The 19,024-nt window shown below is 45.2% G+C and overlaps 1 protein-coding gene across 3 annotated transcripts in view; it reads left to right on the top strand.

Moving 5' to 3' along the window:
* Positions 1-19,024, top strand: part of LOC126358824 (DE-cadherin) — a 564,715-nt gene that overhangs the window by 400,783 nt on the left and 144,908 nt on the right. For 2 of the 3 annotated variants that reach the window (XM_050007582.1, XM_050007584.1), the window contains one exon: positions 4,680-4,733. The exons of the other annotated variant lie outside the window; for it this stretch is intronic. In XM_050007582.1, the coding sequence (XP_049863539.1) occupies positions 4,680-4,733 (54 nt within the window). The remainder of the gene's footprint in view (positions 1-4,679; positions 4,734-19,024) is intronic. 3 annotated transcript variants of the gene reach the window in all.

Here is a 19,024-nt window from a genome sequence, read left to right as displayed (position 1 = left end):
TTGGCCCGCGGCTGTGTCTGCTTGAAACGCTTGTTAGCGCCGGGTGCAGGTGCTATTGCGTGGCAACACAAGTCACTCATTTCAAACTAAAAGCTTCGAAACTTGGCGAGTAAAAGCAGTCGATAGTCCTCTAAAGGAGAGATATTCACAGTAGCATATTCCGCACACGCGCGGTAACAAACTGGTGCACGTTAACCAGTGTTCTCGTCAGTCTATCTGCAAATTTTGTTGTAAAGTGCATATAGTTTCAACAGAAATCCGATGAACACGGTGACTGAATAATAATTTGTCCATGTATATCCCGCCGAGAAGAGGAAGTGTCAAAACACTACGGAATACATAGTATCGAAACTTGTAGGAAATATATCACTCGGGACTTTGCTCGTGCCTCGAACTGTGATAATTGTTTCACGCGGGACCTAGTGGAGTAAGAGGAACTGCGGACCTTGGCAGAAAATGAAGTTGATGTGTGGTGCTTCGTCACTCGTCCAATTCATCTAGCAAACTGTTTTCCCTCTCATAAATCGCTTTTTGTGTACTTTCATTACAGATTAAAAAAAGCAGAAGCATGAAATAGTATCTATAATTTTGCGTAAATACGTTAGAGATTTTTTCTTTCTATCCTATCTCAGTTAATTTTGTAAAATTACAAATTTGATGCATTGCAAAAAATTTGGAAATTCCTAAGGGACCAAACTGCTGAGGTCATCGGTCCCTAAGCTTCGACACTACTTACTCTAACTTAAACTAACTTATGCTAAGGGCAACACACACACACACACACACACACACACACACACACACACACACACACGAGTCGCTGCATTTTTTTCTTCAACAATCCTTTATTGAACATAATGAGAATTAAACATACGAAAGAGTGGTGTTTTATCTATACACGTTTTTTCATCCTGTTCGATGGCCTTCCTCCAGCGCAAAACAAGGGGGTGGATGCCCTGTCTGCACCAATCGTAGTCCTGGTGGCGGAGCCAGTGCTTCACTGTATGAATCACCTCCTCATCGTCCTCAAAATGTCTCTTTATGGCCCAAACAAGTGAAAGTCCCAGGGGGCTAGGTCAGGTGTGACAGCCGTGGATGGTCTCCCTGACCGCTGCAAATCTTGTGAGTTCCGTCGAACCGCCTTCTGATAAGCTCACGCTCCGTGCCCAGCGACTAACTGTACTTCCGTCGACAGTAGATGCTCCATAGACTTTCCACAAGCGTTTGTGAATAACCCCCACACTTTCTTCCTCTGCAGTGAGAAATTAAATGACGGCACGTTGCTTGTCACGTACATCACCTACAGACGCCATTTCGAAGCTGCCCTGCAGCTACGCTATCTGTCGGAAGTGACGGAAGCAGGCGCACTCAATCAGGGGACTTCAAATAATACGCGCGTAACGTTACGCATTCGTAGCATTGTTTTCGGCTGAGAAAAAAATGCGGTGCATTACTTTCTGGGCAACCCACGTACTTCGGAAGATGCCAGTATTTATTTTGTGTTTTGGAAGAGTTTAGTTAGTTCAAAAGAACAGCTAATTTTGTGAATTCAATATGTATGTATTGATTAATTTGTAGTATAATTGAATTAATTAAAAGTTAAGGTCGAATGATAGTGTTACATGGAAAGTGGTAGATGGGTGAAGGCACTGCTGATTCTGTAGACGAGCCGGATGATGTACAGCGAAGTTCGTGTCATGTACAGATGAGAAGTTCAGCAATATTCCAATCTGTTCTGGCCAAAAATGTGTTTTCTAGCATTTGGCCATATTGCAGGAACGCTTGTCGTTGACAGCGATGAGGAACAGAGCCATGAGAGAAGCCGATAGATAAGTAGTAAGTTGGAAACATTTTAAAGAAAGAGACGAGGGAGAGATTTGCAGGACAGAGATGTTACATCAAGAAGCGAGGGAGAGTAGGAAAAGAAGTGTCAGCAGAAAGAAGTTATGGTAGCAGGTTATCAGCGAGCCTCTGCAATGGATTCTTAAAGCCGTGCATGAGCCGACGGATAAAATATAAATAGTGGCGAATGTAGAAACACGAAGTTGCTGGTCGACCAAGTTAAATTGTGTTGTACGATGTTGGCAGCTCTGTGTCCTGTTTTGCTGATATAGAAACTTGACAGAGCCAATCCTGTACTCGCAACTACTGAAAACAGCGCACTCTACATCATCTATTCCTGTCCCTATTACACTATTCTACGCAGAGGGAATACAAAAGTATTGGTTACAAGGACACCTCGTGCATATTGCATCGCTAGTAGAGCAGAAAATACACTGGTCATGTACAGGCTTTTCAGATGAGCAGTGGTATATTTATGGAATATCAAAGGTCATTTACGAAAAATTGTCTTCTAAGTGCGCTACATTTTCTCGAATGCTCTCTGCCAGAATTTATTCACAACTTGGGTCATCAAGTGTTCACCACGTCTTTAGTTGCAACTTAAAATTCCTTTAAGCTTCTGGGTGTTTTAAAACAAATACCGTCAGAAGAAACAGTTCCGATCGTACAAATCTGACGGTATTGGTGACGACGGTACGTCACGGCAGGACCAAGGCATCTGAAGTGGAAACGCGATGCTGCGTGACCCACTGTTCCATTACTACTAAAATCGTGAGCAATCCCGAAACGAATAACTTACTGTCAATGCAGTCTGCCTCACACCATTGGTAGCTGTATACCAGCCGTTCTCTCTTCCCAACAACTGTACGATGATCCCTGAAATTAATTTTCGCGATGGTCGGTGGGGAACGAGCGGACCCGTCGTGACTTGTCACAGTATGTGCGCTCACCTGTCGCGGCGCTCGTTAGGCGGCTGTTGCCTATCGTCGCATGCGCGTTGGGCGGCGATTTGTTTTAGCGCGCAGTGGCGCAGTGGCGCGTGCCTTGGGCTGTGTTGATGCGGTTGTTAAACTGTGATGCTTGGCTGGCTTCCAGTGATCCGGCCCCTACACTGGCGTCTCGCCGTACCCTCCACCCTGCCCCTTTCTCCTTCTTTGTTACGGGATCAGCGCCTGTATAGCCAGTTCCAATTAAAGCCGCTTCTGAGGCGTCACTATTCAAATTTACATCTCTCGACTCCAGCGACGCATGCAGGGACATTGGTAAAAATGATGCGATCCTTCTGATGGCGATAGCCCGTGTGTAGGGACGCTTCCACGATGAACACACGGAAAGTGTGAGATTTTGCGCGCAGCACTGAAACGCTTAATCACTTGGATTTTCGGTGTGGCCGTGCGATTCTAGGCGCTTCAGTTTGAAACCGCGCGACTGCTACGGTAGCAGGTTCGAATCCTGCCTCGGACATGGATGTGTGTGATGTCATTAGGTTAGTTAGGTTTAAGTAGTTTTAAGTTCTAGGGGACTGGTGACCACAGATGTTAAATCCCATAGTGCCTAGAGGCATTTGAACCAGCCACTTGGATTTTCGTAGAAACGTGGAAAAAAAAGTGAACGACGTTGAGTTGGTGAAAGTGACACTCTCGTTAGAGGTGGGTGGGTGGGGGATGTAACCAAGTGTCAAATTTCATTTGAAGCCTTTAATGGTATAAAACACTTTGATAATTACTTGGTATGTGGCTTTTGCACAGTTCACCTATTCCTACCGGACGAAAAGTTCCTTTAATTACATATGCGGAAACAGATAGCTGTTGGAATATGAAGCGTTTTACTAGTGACAAGTTACGTGAATCATGCACCGCCTATAAATATTACGCAAGAGAAGCCATTGTATGGCTCAAACAGCTCTGAGAACTGTGGGACTTACCAGCTGAGGTCATCAGTCCCCTAGAACTTAGAACTACGTAAACCTATCTAACCTAAGGACATCACACACATCCATGTCCAAGGCAGGATTCGAACCCGCGACCGTAGCGGTCACAGAAGTCGGCGAAGCCATTGTAAATTGCCCCAATATGCAAGCGCGAGCGGATGAAGAACCTCGAGTAATTATGGAAGCATCAGGATCGTTTCAGTATCAGTGTATTGGCAGGAATTGTTGGGCGATAACTCATAGAGCTATATACTTTAACAATTAAGCATGACTGCTGTCCTCTAGCAAACACAATTAAAGTAAGTCCTACAGTGCATCGGGACATCTTCACGCAGCGAGATAACAATCTCAAGCCGTGGGGTATTCAGCTCATTAAATACTGTCGCAGTCTTAAAAATTGACGAATGTAAGTAATTAAAAATGACCTTCATTTTACATGTCTGCTGTCAAATGCCCACTGCGCACTCCTCTTTTGTGAAGTCTTTCATAAATATCCAAATCTGTGGACATAACTCTTTCCTAGCAGTTGCCGTTTTAGCGTGATAAGAAGTAATAGTTTGCTCCTGTAGTACAGCGCATGTGGCGTGGTAAATTTTGCATTTCTTTCGCAAATGCGGTAGTTAGAATCCCAGTTTATGACGCACGGTATGCTCTTCCTGTTACATTCGCTGTTGGTTCCTCGCCTTTCTATCTGCCGGGCACTAAACTTTATGCATGCTTTACAAAAACTGATTTACAGTGGTATGTTGTCGGTAAACCTTGGTCGCTCCAAGTCATTTTTTTCATATGACTTGAGAAAGCCGTTGGACGAGTGAGTGGCGCCTGGTGCTGTTGTGAAAACGCTTAAGTTTATCTGTAAATTTGAGTTGGTGTTTTCGTGTTTCTAATATTGCCTTTTCTTTTACAGGTAAGAATAGCCCCGTCGAACAAGACTGTTTGGAGAGCAGTAGCACATTAGGATGTGAGTATTAACAAGGAATGGTGGCTCGTTTCTCTCTCTCTCTCTCTCTCTCTCTCTCTCTCTCTGCCCCCCGCCCCGCCCCCCCCCCCCCCCCTATTGTGCTGTGGAATGAATTATGCCCATAGCGGAGTGATTGCGCTTTATGCAGAGACATTCCCCGATTACCCCCCACCCCCACCCACCCACCCCTCCTCCTCCTCCTGCGCCTTATGCAGAGACATTCCCCGATTACCCACCCACCCCCCTCCTCCTCCCCACAAGTGTTTGCTCTTCGGAATACGTATGAACAGTATAATTGGATCACATAATAATCTGTGTCACAGAGTTCCATCAGTAGCTTCGGTTTCCCGAGACTCGTGTACCCATGCTTAGGTTTTCCGACGATTTGTGTGTTTCCCTTCTTCAACTTCGGAAGCGACAGTCACCGAAATCCTTCGCACGGCCATTTGGGTTCGAGCAGAGCACGGTAAAGGCATGGCGGACGTTTGAGCTCATGAAGCGACCGAATCCGCAGTTAATCTACAGATCTTTCCCACAAAACGGCCTCCTAGCAACTTGGACTGTGGGAGGCCGTTGCGTGGGAGAGATCTGTAGATCAACTGCAGATTCGGTCGCTTCATGAGCTCAGATACGTCCGCCGTGCCTTTACCGTGCTCTGCTCGAACCCAAATGCCAGTGCGAAGAATTTCGGTGACTGTCGCTTCCGAAGTTACAGAAGCGAAACACACACAAATTATTGGAAAACCGAAGCATTAGACATGTAAGTCAGTAGTCTAAAAACGAAACAAAAACTCACATACGTAATCGAGGTGATATCCTGAAGTTTACGAGTATATTAAAGAGTCGTATTAACTGTTATACAGGTCTTAAACACTATCATCATCTTCGCAGCAGAAGTGTTGACACCAGCGCACAGCGTTGTCTGCTGACAATGATGGTTGAGGATATATTCACCGTTTAGTTTCTACCCAAAAATATTGTTGCACTATGTCGCTGTCGTGCTGAAAGTACCTAGTCCTTAGCGCGCCACACGTCATAGCGTTCTCATTTAAACCTCGTAAAACATCACGAAGCAGTTTATTTACCGTGTCACCTGGCGAGAGTACTTTCACGCTAACAGTCCTTTTATGATCAGAGCTGCAGATTAAAATTTTCTTAGTATTGGCCTCTTTGGTCAAGAGGAAATCATTCTGTTCCATTGCGACGAACGCTGCTTAGATTTTGAATCTTGTGAAGCGCTTGTGGTTTGCTGATGACATCAAAGTAGACATGAACTTTGTCACGCTCATCCACCTCTTGATATGTCCCATAACTTGATCCGCGAAACACTAGGATTTGAAAAGCTGTTCTGTATACCGTGTTTAGGTGGGCTGCTTTATGTAAGCGATTTAACTTATGATGGGTTTTGATCGTTGGTACCTTTGCGTTGATAGAACGAACTTACACTGTCTTTAGGTCCGCGCAAAATAGAGAAAAAAAGGTGAAAATTATAAAGAAAAAAAAAAGCCACCAAATCGCAAAGTGTTTTCATCTTCCGCATACTATGGACTTTTCAATGTGATGTGTGAAAGTTGTTTTAAGGGCAGTGTACTGTGTGTGTGTGTGTGTGTGTGTGTGTGTGTGTGTGTGTGTGAGAGAGAGAGAGAGAGAGTCTGTTCTATTACGACGAGAGAAAGAAGATAGCGAAAGCATGTGCCAGCTTGTAGTCTACTCACACTAATCGAACTGTTGGAAATCACCAACCACCCAACACCTTCTCGCCCCCCCCCCCCCCCCCCCCCACACCCTTCCTAATCGCAAAATACCGTATGTGAAAATGATTTGTTTCGCCATCAGGAATCGGATCACGTAACGCAGTCGAGGGTCTATTAGTGATCTCGGCTTCGGCGGTGTATGATCAGTTGCTAACCAAAGCCCAGTGTTTAAATTTTTCTGCCCCTAAGGCTTAAATGTGTGATATTTATTAAGATTGCGAAGTTTTGAATTGATTTTCGGCAATGTGTACAAAATTTAAGCTTCCTGTTCAGATAGAGTAAGATAGGACCATAGAACTCTTAATCTGGTCAGGCTAAATAAGCAAATAAAATTGATCACAACATTGGAAGAAAAGAGCATAATCTGATTTTTATTGTCTCGGTTTTGCAGAGGAGCTTGCCATTTTAGCTGAACATATAGAAAGTGCAACATTACAGATAAATCTCTCACAAGAGACAGCTAATACAGCAAGTCTATGTATATCTTTTAAAAGAACTGAGTATTCTTTATTATTGCTGAAGTTACTACTTAATGCCTCTGGCACATACAATTTCATCCGATTGACTTGGAAATTGATTATTGAAGAATTAAAAAGACTACAAAAGTAAAATATCTAGGTGAATAATACAGTCAGATGCTCTGGACAAAGAAGTAAACTTAGCAAGGACAAGGAAAATGGAGGAGGCTTTTCAACAACATAAGATCAGCATTACCAGAAATCTATTTCCATAAATGCGAAACACACGCACAATAAAACTGTCATTAAACCAGAATGCTTTTATGCTTCCGAATGCATCTCGTTAAATGCAGCCAGACAGTTTGTGTGAAATAGAAAAGAAGTAAAGAAAAACAATCAGCAAAGTCTTGTGTCCAAAATTGAGAGTGGAAAATGGAAATTAAGAACTAATAAAGAAATAGTAAAAAAAAAAAAAATGTAACCAGTATCAATTAGGAAGAGAAGAGTTGTCTGTGGACACCGAAAACAGCTAGATAAAAAGATGACAAAAGAATTTTTAGAACTTCTTTGACAGAAACCCATAACATATGACTTGGCTCAAAGAAGTTCAAGGAGACGTCAGAGAAACAGAAATACAGGATGAATGGTTCAAATGGCTCTGAGTACTATGGGACTCAACTGCTGTGGTCATAAGTCCCCTAGAACTTAGAACTACTTAAACCTAACTAACCTAAGGACATCACACACATCCATGCCCGAGACAGGATTCGAACCTGCGACCGCAGCAGTAGCACGGTTCCGGACTGCGCGCCTAGAACCGCGAGACCGAAATACAGGATGAAAAGATAGCAGAAAGAGAAAAGTTCAGAGCAAAAATGAAACGTTTCAAGGGCCTCTAGGAGAAAAGAAAGTAAGGTACAAGGGCAGTATGGACAGAGAAGAGAAACACATAAGGAAAGAAAAAAGATACGTTATTTAATGTGGTCCTTGATAAGCTAAACCAATAAAAAGAGAAAAGTTGATTGCGTTGCGGCGCGTGCTGTGCGATGTCCCACTGCGAGCCAGCATTGATCTCGGCTGTCCCAGCACAGCTGCTTGCTGCTGATAATTTAATCAAGGCCCTACTATTCACTGGGATTAACCTGCTGTTCAAACATCGGCTCGCAAACTCGTTTATGCGTCACGGCTAACTTGTAAACGGGCTGAACTGTTCGCACCCGGTCTGGTGGCCCACGGCCCACGGCGCGCGCGCTCCATCATTCAGGGGAGCAGCGACTTCTTCCTGAACACAGATAGCTGCACAACCGAGCTGATCGCGGGACTGGCACTGTGGGGCCCGCCTGTTAGCTGTGCGTCATCTCGGTATGACGCGCAGTGAACTGTTTATTACTCCCGCTTTGGGAAGCTGTTCTATGTACTGTTCTGTTGGGTGGCTTTAGGTGAGTGGTGACCGGTTTGTTATGATTTACAGTTAAAGATTACTTAAGTTAATTACGCTTCTTAATTATAAATAATGCATTCAGCTGCAACGTTTGCTATAAGGAAGCATTATAAGCACATATGTCCAGTGATCCTGTCGCAGAATGGAGGAGGAATGTTGATAATGAAAGCTGGCGGACAGGCTATCGTTGAATTAAAATGTACATTTATTTCAAATTTTTCGACACTGTACAATTTCTCCTTCGATGCAATTACTGAGTTTGAAATCAGCAGGTAAAATACAAAATATAGAACGACTGCTTGTTCAGTCGCAAGTATAAAAATAAAACTCTTCGTTTACAGACAAAACGTAACTTTACTTAAGCATTGTTTAAATGTGGTAGATAGGCAGGCAGGCCGGCGTATTACCTAAGAAGAGTAAAGACAAGTAGAATTAAAACGTGGTTGGTTGGTGAACGACACAACTAGCCATCTGAAATCCCTCAGGAATAGGACAAGGACCCGAACTCCACACGGTAGGCTAAGCCCCACTTACGATATTTCTCAGAATTTGAATTATCTTTTAAGGAGGTTCTTAACAACTGAAGCACAACTCTCGCTATCTCTCTCTCGCTATCTCTCTCTCGCTATCTCTCTCTCGCTATCTCTCTCTCGCTATCTCTCTCTCGCTATCTCTCTCTCGCTATCTCTCTCTCGCTATCTCTCTCTCGCTATCTCTCTCTCGCTATCTCTCTCTCGCTATCTCTCTCTCGCTATCTCTCTCTCGCTATCTCTCTCTCGCTATCTCTCTCGCTATCTCTCTCGCTATCTCTCTCGCTATCTCTCTCGCTATCTCTCTCTCGCTATCTCTCTCTCGCTATCTCTCTCTCGCTATCTCTCTCTCGCTATCTCTCTCTCGCTATCTCTCTCTCGCTATCTCTCTCTCGCTATCTCTCTCGCTATCTCTCTCGCTATCTCTCTCTCGCTATCTCTCTCTCGCTATCTCTCTCTCGCTATCTCTCTCTCGCTATCTCTCTCTCGCTATCTCTCTCTCGCTATCTCTCTCTCGCTATCTCTCTCTCGCTATATCTCTCTCTCTCTCGCTATATCTCTCTCTCTCTCTCGCTATATCTCTCTCTCTCTCTCGCTATATCTCTCTCTCTCTCTCGCTATATCTCTCTCTCTCTCTCGCTATATCTCTCTCTCTCTCTCGCTATATCTCTCTCTCTCTCTCGCTATATCTCTCTCTCTCTCTCGCTATATCTCTCTCTCTCTCTCGCTATATCTCTCTCTCTCTCTCGCTATATCTCTCTCTCTCTCTCGCTATATCTCTCTCTCTCTCTCGCTATATCTCTCTCTCTCTCTCGCTATATCTCTCTCTCTCTCTCGCTATATCTCTCTCTCTCTCTCGCTATATCTCTCTCTCTCTCTCGCTATATCTCTCTCTCTCTCGCTATATCTCTCTCTCTCTCGCTATATCTCTCTCTCTCTCGCTATATCTCTCTCTCTCTCGCTATATCTCTCTCTCTCTCGCTATATCTCTCTCTCTCTCGCTATATCTCTCTCTCTCTCTCGCTATATCTCTCTCTCTCTCTCGCTATATCTCTCTCTCTCTCTCGCTATCTCTCTCTCTCTCTCTCGCTATATCTCTCTCTCTCTCTCGCTATCTCTCTCTCTCTCTCTCGCTATATCTCTCTCTCTCTCTCGCTATATATCTCTCTCTCTCTCGCTATATATCTCTCTCTCTCTCGCTATATATCTCTCTCTCTCTCGCTATATATCTCTCTCTCTCTCGCTATATATCTCTCTCTCTCTCGCTATCTCTCTCTCTCTCTCTCTCGCTATCTCTCTCTCTCTCTCTCTCTCTCGCTATCTCTCTCTCTCTCTCTCTCTCGCTATCTCTCTCTCTCTCTCTCTCGCTATCTCTCTCTCTCTCTCTCGCTATCTCTCTCTCTCTCTCTCGCTATCTCTCTCTCTCTCTCTCGCTATCTCTCTCTCTCTCTCTCGCTATCTCTCTCTCTCTCTCTCGCTATCTCTCTCTCTCTCTCTCGCTATCTCTCTCTCTCTCTCTCGCTATCTCTCTCTCTCTCTCTCGCTATATCTCTCTCTCTCTCTCGCTATATCTCTCTCTCTCTCTCGCTATATCTCTCTCTCTCTCTCGCTATATCTCTCTCTCTCTCTCGCTATATCTCTCTCTCTCTCTCGCTATATCTCTCTCTCTCTCTCGCTATATCTCTCTCTCTCTCGCTATATCTCTCTCTCTCTCGCTATATCTCTCTCTCTCTCTCGCTATATCTCTCTCTCTCTCGCTATATCTCTCTCTCTCTCGCTATATCTCTCTCTCTCTCGCTATATCTCTCTCTCTCTCGCTATATCTCTCTCTCTCTCGCTATATCTCTCTCTCTCTCGCTATATCTCTCTCTCTCTTGCTATATCTCTCTCTCTCTCGCTATATCTCTCTCTCTCTCGCTATATCTCTCTCTCTCTCGCTATATCTCTCTCTCTCTCGCTATATCTCTCTCTCTCTCGCTATATCTCTCTCTCTCTCGCTATATCTCTCTCTCTCTCGCTATATCTCTCTCTCTCTCGCTATATCTCTCTCTCTCTCGCTATATCTCTCTCTCTCTCGCTATATCTCTCTCTCTCTCGCTATATCTCTCTCTCTCTCGCTATATCTCTCTCTCTCTCTCGCTATATCTCTCTCTCTCTCTCGCTATCTCTCTCTCTCTCTCTCGCTATCTCTCTCTCTCTCTCTCGCTATCTCTCTCTCTCTCTCTCGCTATCTCTCTCTCTCTCTCTCGCTATCTCTCTCTCTCTCTCTCGCTATCTCTCTCTCTCTCTCTCGCTATCTCTCTCGCTATCTCTCTCTCTCTCTCTCGCTATCTCTCTCTCTCTCTCGCTATCTCTCTCTCTCTCTCGCTATCTCTCTCTCTCTCTCTCGCTATCTCTCTCTCTCTCTCTCGCTATCTCTCTCTCTCTCTCTCGCTATCTCTCTCTCTCTCTCGCTATCTCTCTCTCTCTCTCTCGCTATCTCTCTCTCTCTCTCGCTATCTCTCTCTCTCTCTCGCTATCTCTCTCTCTCTCTCGCTATCTCTCTCTCTCGCTATCTCTCCCTCTCGCTATCTCTCCCTCTCGCTATCTCTCTCTCTCGCTATCTCTCTCTCTCGCTATCTCTCTCTCTCGCTATCTCTCTCTCTCGCTATCTCTCTCTCTCGCTATCTCTCTCTCTCGCTATCTCTCTCGCTATCTCTCTCGCTATCTCTCTCGCTATCTCTCTCGCTATCTCTCTCGCTATCTCTCTCGCTATCTCTCTCGCTATCTCTCTCTCTCTCGCTATCTCGCTATCGTCACAGGTTCGAATCCTGCTCAGGCATGGATGCTTGTGATGTCCTTAGGTTAGTTAGGTTTAAGTAGTTCGAAGTTCTATGGGACTGATGACCTCAGAAGTTACGTGCCATAGTGCTCAGAGCCATTTCTCCGTGTGGTTTCATTTGGTTTCCTCACCCCCCTGTGAGTGCCAGGCGCTGTAGTCATCGCCGGCATTAGCTCGTAGACAAATGTCAGTGTGCTCCGGCTGACCATGGTGATAACTACCATCCTCCCCATATTTTAGGTGTGAAGTGCTATAGACAGTGCTGTATTGGTAAAATTACAAACCAAGATTACTTTTTCCTCGTGGTGCCACAGACCCGGCCCCCTGTGCCGCAGTGCTGCACCAAATCTTAAATCGCGACTCTCTGTGGCGTTTCTCGCCGGAAAGCACATTGCGTCCCGCACTGCTGCCGGCGTCAGTGCAGAGGCGCTTCCGCCCCCCTTTCTTTTGTCTCTGGTTCGCCTGCTGCCCCCTATCTTCCGCGACGGTAATCCGCGGAGCGGCCGCATCGATTTTCGATCCTCGGTTACTCGTGCCCGAGCACAATTAGCGGTTAATGTTATTACCGCCCCGTGCCCGTAGCGGGATTCGCCACATTATCAACTTGGCCGAATTTTAATTGCGCACTTCCGTCCCATTACGGGAACGAGCTGGCTGCGCTCGTTATCATTTCAATTCCGCGACCGTGTGCGCTGCCGGCCGCGGACGCCTTACTGGGGCCGCGCGCCGGGCTGCACGGGCTCTAGCAGGCGGCTAACTCACCGTTCTATCTTTGTACTTTTACGGGAGGCGGCCACCATGTTCGTATCACGGATGTATATCAAACTTTTTTTTTGTACACTTGAGGACGACATAATGTGCAAGTAGTATGGCATCTTATGTTGTACCGGTTCGTTGCTACCCTCAGCACGAGATGGCGGCAGTTACGTTGTTAACGTTTAGGTTCCGTAATCGGTGGATCACTGGATCGAGTCCTGCCCATTTTTTAAAAATTTATATCTTTTTTATTTTATACCTGCTACCTCTGAAAGCAATGTGACGAAATGACACGGGCATCCGCATGACCTTTTACTGTATTTTATTTATTTTCTGCTAATTATTGTCACCACAACAAATATTATAACAATCGACAAACAAACGACCAAATGCATAAAGTTTTTCTTGACATATGTGCCTCTTTTGATTTCCGAACCCCCCCCCCCCCCCCCCCATATACCTGCAGTTGTGTAAAGTAAGGAGAACTCCTTTGCACCATGACGCGCCAAACTACAGTCGTAGGTTTGAGGCACGTGGGTAAGGCTTGAAAAGCCCAAATCAGACATCGATAAATAAATCTTTAAGTAACTTTGTTCCATAATACAATGACTCACAATATGACAGAACGTGTAATCGTTAATCTGCGATTAATCGTCGGATGCGCCTTCGACATTACAAGTTGCAGGGTGGTATTTTTAATAAAAGACACGGAAAATCTGAATTAAAACGGTATTCACTACCCTGAATGAATGTGATCTTCAATGTTTCTAAGGAGAAACAAAGATCGACGACATTTTGAAAAAATTCTCTTCCTTTGGATGCAAACCATGCGTAACGCAACAAAAAATGGTTCAAATGTCTCTGAGCGCTATGGGACTTAACATCTATGGTCATCGGTCCCCTAGAACTTAGAACTACTTAAACCTAACTAACCTAAGGACATCACACAACACCCAGCCATCACGAGGCAGAGAAAATCTCTTACCCCGCCGGGAATCGAAACCGGGAACCCGGGCGTGGGAAGCGAGAACGCTACCGCACGACCACGAGATCGACCACGAGATGCGGGCCTTTAGGTCTGTACCGTTGGGCGTTCAGTGCTTCTTCGGACTGTGTGTGTGTGTGTGTGTGTGTGTGTGTGTGTGTGTGTGTGTGTGTGTGTGTGTGTTCTCTCTGCATTTAAGAAAGAGGTGGTTGTGCATGGTGGATACTTCTTGCTACCCACAGAAGTATCCATGCCAACAACTGAGTTATTTACGTCTTAATCAGCTCCTCGCCATGAATCAGAAGGTGTCCGTAAATTCGTTTGATTCCAGTGGCGTCATCAGCATAAGGGGCAATCAGCACTCAAGGAGGAGGACAGTGTCACCATTAATATGTGAAACAAAATGAAACTCCTGTTGTAAGTTCGTACCCATGCTGGATTGCGACAACAGTTGAGTTGAATATGTAAAATATGGACGACTATACCATGAACTAAGTATTGTACATTACTTGGCAGTTCGATTATTTCAAAGCTCTTTGAACAATCGAGACTATAAATTTATTTGAAATTTACGATTTTGTTCATTACCCGCAAATATTGAATAACTAATCCATTTCCATCGGTACATACACAGTAATGTGAATCGGGCGACGTCCCGTCACTAACCTGTCTTAATGCCCACGGCATCTGATGGTGTGATGAGGGAGGCTGTAGGTACTCGTTTGTTATTGGAAGAGTATCATCTGTCTCAAAGCAAGTTAGTATTTTTCATTGTATTTCTTAAAACATAAATATATCTTCTCTTATCGCTGATGTTCAGCCATCTGTCCGCTATATGTACCGCACCTTTCATTTTTTACTATCACCGTAATACATCTAGGTAGGCCATCGAAGTGCCACCTAAGTAAGGACTGGCTACCGACTTGGCTTCATATGTAAATTGCAGAATGCTGTTTTAAAATTACCATTTTTTGCGCCAAAATACCAGCAAGTGGTTGCAAGTAGATGGAAACATTTTCGTCGCTGGTATCGGCCCAGCGAATAGAGCAGATGTGGTGGCTTAAATTTTCCAAACTCCAGATAGTAGGCCGGTGCATAAATCATTCAGTCTCAAATTTAGACTCTCGGGAGGAGAAACAAACACAGGGGAACACACACTGCCGGAATGGTCGTCCCACGAGATCATAAGCATACAGTATATTAGGTGCTCTAAGAATAACAACGAAGTGAGAGTTGTGAAACGTGTTATAAAATATGTTTAATAAAAAAATAGTCCATATAGCTAGCCTGGGTCAGTAGAGATGCATGTAACGAAAGCTTTAGTAGATAATAACAAATAACCTTACTGTGATCCTTCGGCTTGACGCATTCGACAGCCTCCCATTCATGTCTTGTGCACTTACCGTACTATTCTATGAGTAGTACTACCAGGCTTGTTCGAAGTTTCTGTGCGAATCATAACCGACATGATGTAAGTAACCAACCGATATGGTCACGAGCCTAGGAGAGGCGCTGCAGGCTATCTGCCCTCGGGAAAGGCACTCCACGTCGGTCGTTTGCTTCTGTAGGCCCTTAACACAAGATTTCGCTGGTCTGTCCGAACGGATAAATTCGTCGTACGTCCCACGTCGATTTCTGCGAGAATTTTACGCAGTGTTTCTTGTTTGTTAACACTGACAACTCTACCCAAACGCAGCTGTTCTCAGGCGTTAAGACAGTCGACCACTGCATTGTCGGCGGTGATAGGTAATGCCTGAAACTTGGTATTCTCGACACACTGTTGATACTCTGAATTTCGGAATAACGATTTCCAAAATAGAATGTCCTACGGACAACTACCACGCCGCGTTCGAAGTCTGTTATTTCTCGCCGCTCCGCCATAATCACGCCGGAAACCTTTTGAGGTGAATCACCTCGGTGAAAATGACAGTTCTGCCAATGCACTGCCCCTTTTACACCATGTGTACGCGATACTACCGCCTTCTGCATTAGTGTGTATCGCGATCCATCACCGCCGTGTAAATTCGGACCGCAATAAATCCTTCATAAACAAATGTAAGTGAAATACACAAATGTCTTTATTACCAAAAAGACCTTTGACCAACAAGATTTGAGACTCAAACCTTTAGTTCCTAGTTTACAACGATGGTGCATGAGTAATCCGCCATTGCGCTCCCCGTAATTGTTGCAGTTGGAATCGCATGTTTGTGCGCAGCGTTGCTCGTTACCGCAAAGCAAATTGTCGTATTGTGGAAGTCGTCCCCGAAAGCTGCGCGAGGCAAAGTATGCCGTAGGATTGTGTTTGACTTGGGATCGGCGCTGTTTGCAGTGTGCCGGGGGGGCAGCCATCGGCGTGATGCACTGACCTTTAACGCCCGGTCCATGGCCGGCTGGTGCGCTGCGGTATTACGGCTGCGCGCAATGGATTTAAATAACAAAGCGCCAGATGAGAGGCCACGGTAAACACCAGCGGCATTTCGTCGCTGGAATGCTCGCCCGCCACGGTCGCTAGGAATCCCAATTACCGGATATCCTGGATGCCGGCCGGTTCAGCTTGATCTACGTTAATACGCATTCTTCTTCGCAAACAATTCCCAGAAAACTTCGTAGGACTTTAGCGTTGAGGAGAAAAGTTGTACTTTGCGGGAGATCCGCTAAGCAGGAGCAAACAAGTGGGGAAACGGGAGTGGCCCGTTAACGTTACACAAGCTTTAGAATTTGATTCTGGGGGGGGGGGGGGGGGGGGAGGAGGAGGAACTCTTGTCACAGCACTCGGATTTTCCCAAAAACGTAATACTAAGAGAGTCCTGGGGCAGCGACCAGTAACCGTGTTTGCTAAATTTTTATGTAAGGTTATCCTTCTAGGTTGTACCAAGTACCGAACGCGAAAACCTTTCGAAATTACAGTTCTTTTACCGTTGAATTAGAAACACTATTCGCTCTAAAGAGTACTGTGATCTGTTAGTAAAGATAATTATGAAACTCAGTGCAATAAGAATATATGTTCGATGAATTTCTTTATACACTGAGGAAAAAAAAAAAAAATTCAGCGCCAAACATAATTAATGTAGAGTAACGAAATTTCGAAACTGTTTGTTTAGGTAACATATTTGTGTGATTAACATTTCAAGATCGTAGCTTAAGGTAAGCGTGAGATAAGCCATTGCGTATGTAAATTACTGGTACATTTAACAACAGGCGTAATCATCAGAATGTTGAAAGTAAGCACGCAAATGGGCGTGCATTGCGTTGTATAGGTGCCGGATGGCAGTCCGTGGGGCTGCCTCCATGTATGTTGCACAGGGACAGTTAATGCTGTTTGAGGATGACGCTGGAGTTGTCGTCCGACAGTGTCCCGTATGTGCTCGATTGGAGACTTGATCGAGCAGGTCAGAGAGACATGTCGACACACTGTGCAGCATGTTGGTATGTGAGCCAGCGTCAACCAGTTGGCAAACAGCCCCTGGAATGTTGTTCATGAATGGCAGCGCAAAAGGTCCATCACCAGATTGACTTACAAATCTGCAGTCAGGGTGCGAGGGATAGCCACGACAGTGCCTCTGCTGTCACGCGAAATAGCACACCGAGCGAGGTGGAGCAGTGGACTTGCATTCGGGATGACGACAGTTCAGAGCCGCGTCCAGCCATCCAGATTTAGATTCTCAGAACTTTCCCTAAATCGTGCACAGCAAATGCCGGGTTGGTTCCTTTGAAAGGACACGGCCGACTTTCTTCCCCTTCGTTGCACAATCCAAGCTCGTGCTCCTTCTCTAATGACCCCGGTGTCGACGGGACGTTTAACCCAACCTTCCTTCCTTCTTCGAAATCGTTCGCCAGATCATAAATCCAGGCGTAGGTCTGGTGTGTCTAGGGCCCAGACAGGTTGGTTCCGGGCCCTCGGCTGGTCTTGTGACCAACACATGACCATTATTGGCACCGAGGTACACCCAGCTTTCATCATAAAACACAACAGACATCCACCCTGCCCTCAAATTGACTGTCGCTTGACAACACTAAAGCCACAAATGGGGGTGGTTTGGGGTCAGTGGGATGCACGCTACACGGCGTGTGTCTCGGAGCTGACCTTTAAGTAACTGATTCGTTGTGTCACTGTGTTGGCATCTCTGTTCAAATATCTGCTCCAGATGCAGTACGATGCGCCAGAGCCATACGCTGAACACGATGGTCTTATCCCGCAAGTGCCACATGGGTGTCGGGAGCCCAGTCTTCCTGCGATCGTACCGTCCTGTGGCCATCGCTGCCAGCAGCCATGTACAGTGGCTACGTTCCTGCCAGTTCCTTCTTCAGTATCTTGGAAGGAACATCCAGCTTCTCGTAGCACTGTTACACGACCTCGTTCAAACTCAGCGAGTTGTTACTAATTGCGTCTTTGTCGCCGTTAAGTCATTCTTCACTAACATCAGCTCACCATTTTCTATCTCAAAGGCAACTGACTTTCACGACCGTGACAACGTGTATTTAAAGCAAACCTGATTTTCAGCTTCATTGTGGCTCTACTAACGCCTCTCTTACGCGACTAGCGCGAAATTTGAATACACGATTACATCATCTGGCAGATGCAGAAACACGCCTGCCAACTTTCGTGTGTCACACAACTGCTTCTTAGTGTTGCGATTTCCTTTTTGCGTCATTGTATATTGAAATTGGTACGTCACAGTACCACAGCAAACCGCTGGAGGAGCCAAAACGTATGACTCAGCTCATCGTCACTGTATCAGCGTACTGCGTTGTTTCCTTTAGCACTTTTAGCGGCGTGCTGTGAAACTTTCCCTTAGAAAAGTTAATGAATTACTGTCCTGATAAACCCCTTACGTTATTTGCTTTTCAAACAGCTGAACAGAACTGAGCGTACTCAAACATTTCTCTCTTTACTTATTCTGATCAACACTAAATTGACACACACTATTTTTAGCGCAACGCAATCTAACTTCCAAAAATCCCTACAAAAGAATGGCCCTGACTAACAATAACCTATACCTTTCGTGAATCACTTACCTCACAAAAATCTTCGTTACTCGAACTACTGCAATACAGCGAGAGCCACTACTGCCAGCTAAATAAAAGATTCTAACTACTGAAGACACTAACTACTGATAGGCATAGTTAGCAAGTGAAAGATTTTGATAAAGAACAATCAATGTATTTACCTTAATAGTGTTCAAAGGTCATATCAGTTGATGACATCTAGTCTTACAAATTTACTGTCTCTGATGGACACACGTCCAGATCATCCGCTCTCAAAACTCCTTCTCTCCCCCCACATCCACCACTGCTGGCGGCTCACCTCAACTGCGCAACGCTACGCGCTGTTAGCAGCCAACTGCTCAACACTACAATAGCGAACGACAATGCAAACCAGCCACAGACTGCACTCAGCACAACCAGTGATTTTCATACAGAGCGCTACGTGGCGTTACCTGTATAAAAACCTGAACAGTCTTCTTACAGCTGCAGCACTATGGTGAGGGGTTTTCAGTATACTGTATACAATATTGCGCCGGTTTTTCAGTTACACAAACAAAAAT

The sequence above is a fragment of the Schistocerca gregaria genome, chromosome 1 (genome assembly GCF_023897955.1).
Source record: "Schistocerca gregaria isolate iqSchGreg1 chromosome 1, iqSchGreg1.2, whole genome shotgun sequence".
Classification (NCBI taxonomy): domain Eukaryota; kingdom Metazoa; phylum Arthropoda; class Insecta; order Orthoptera; family Acrididae; genus Schistocerca; species Schistocerca gregaria.
Note: the sequence above shows the minus strand (reverse complement) of the source record. Positions and strands in the feature narration are given on the sequence as shown.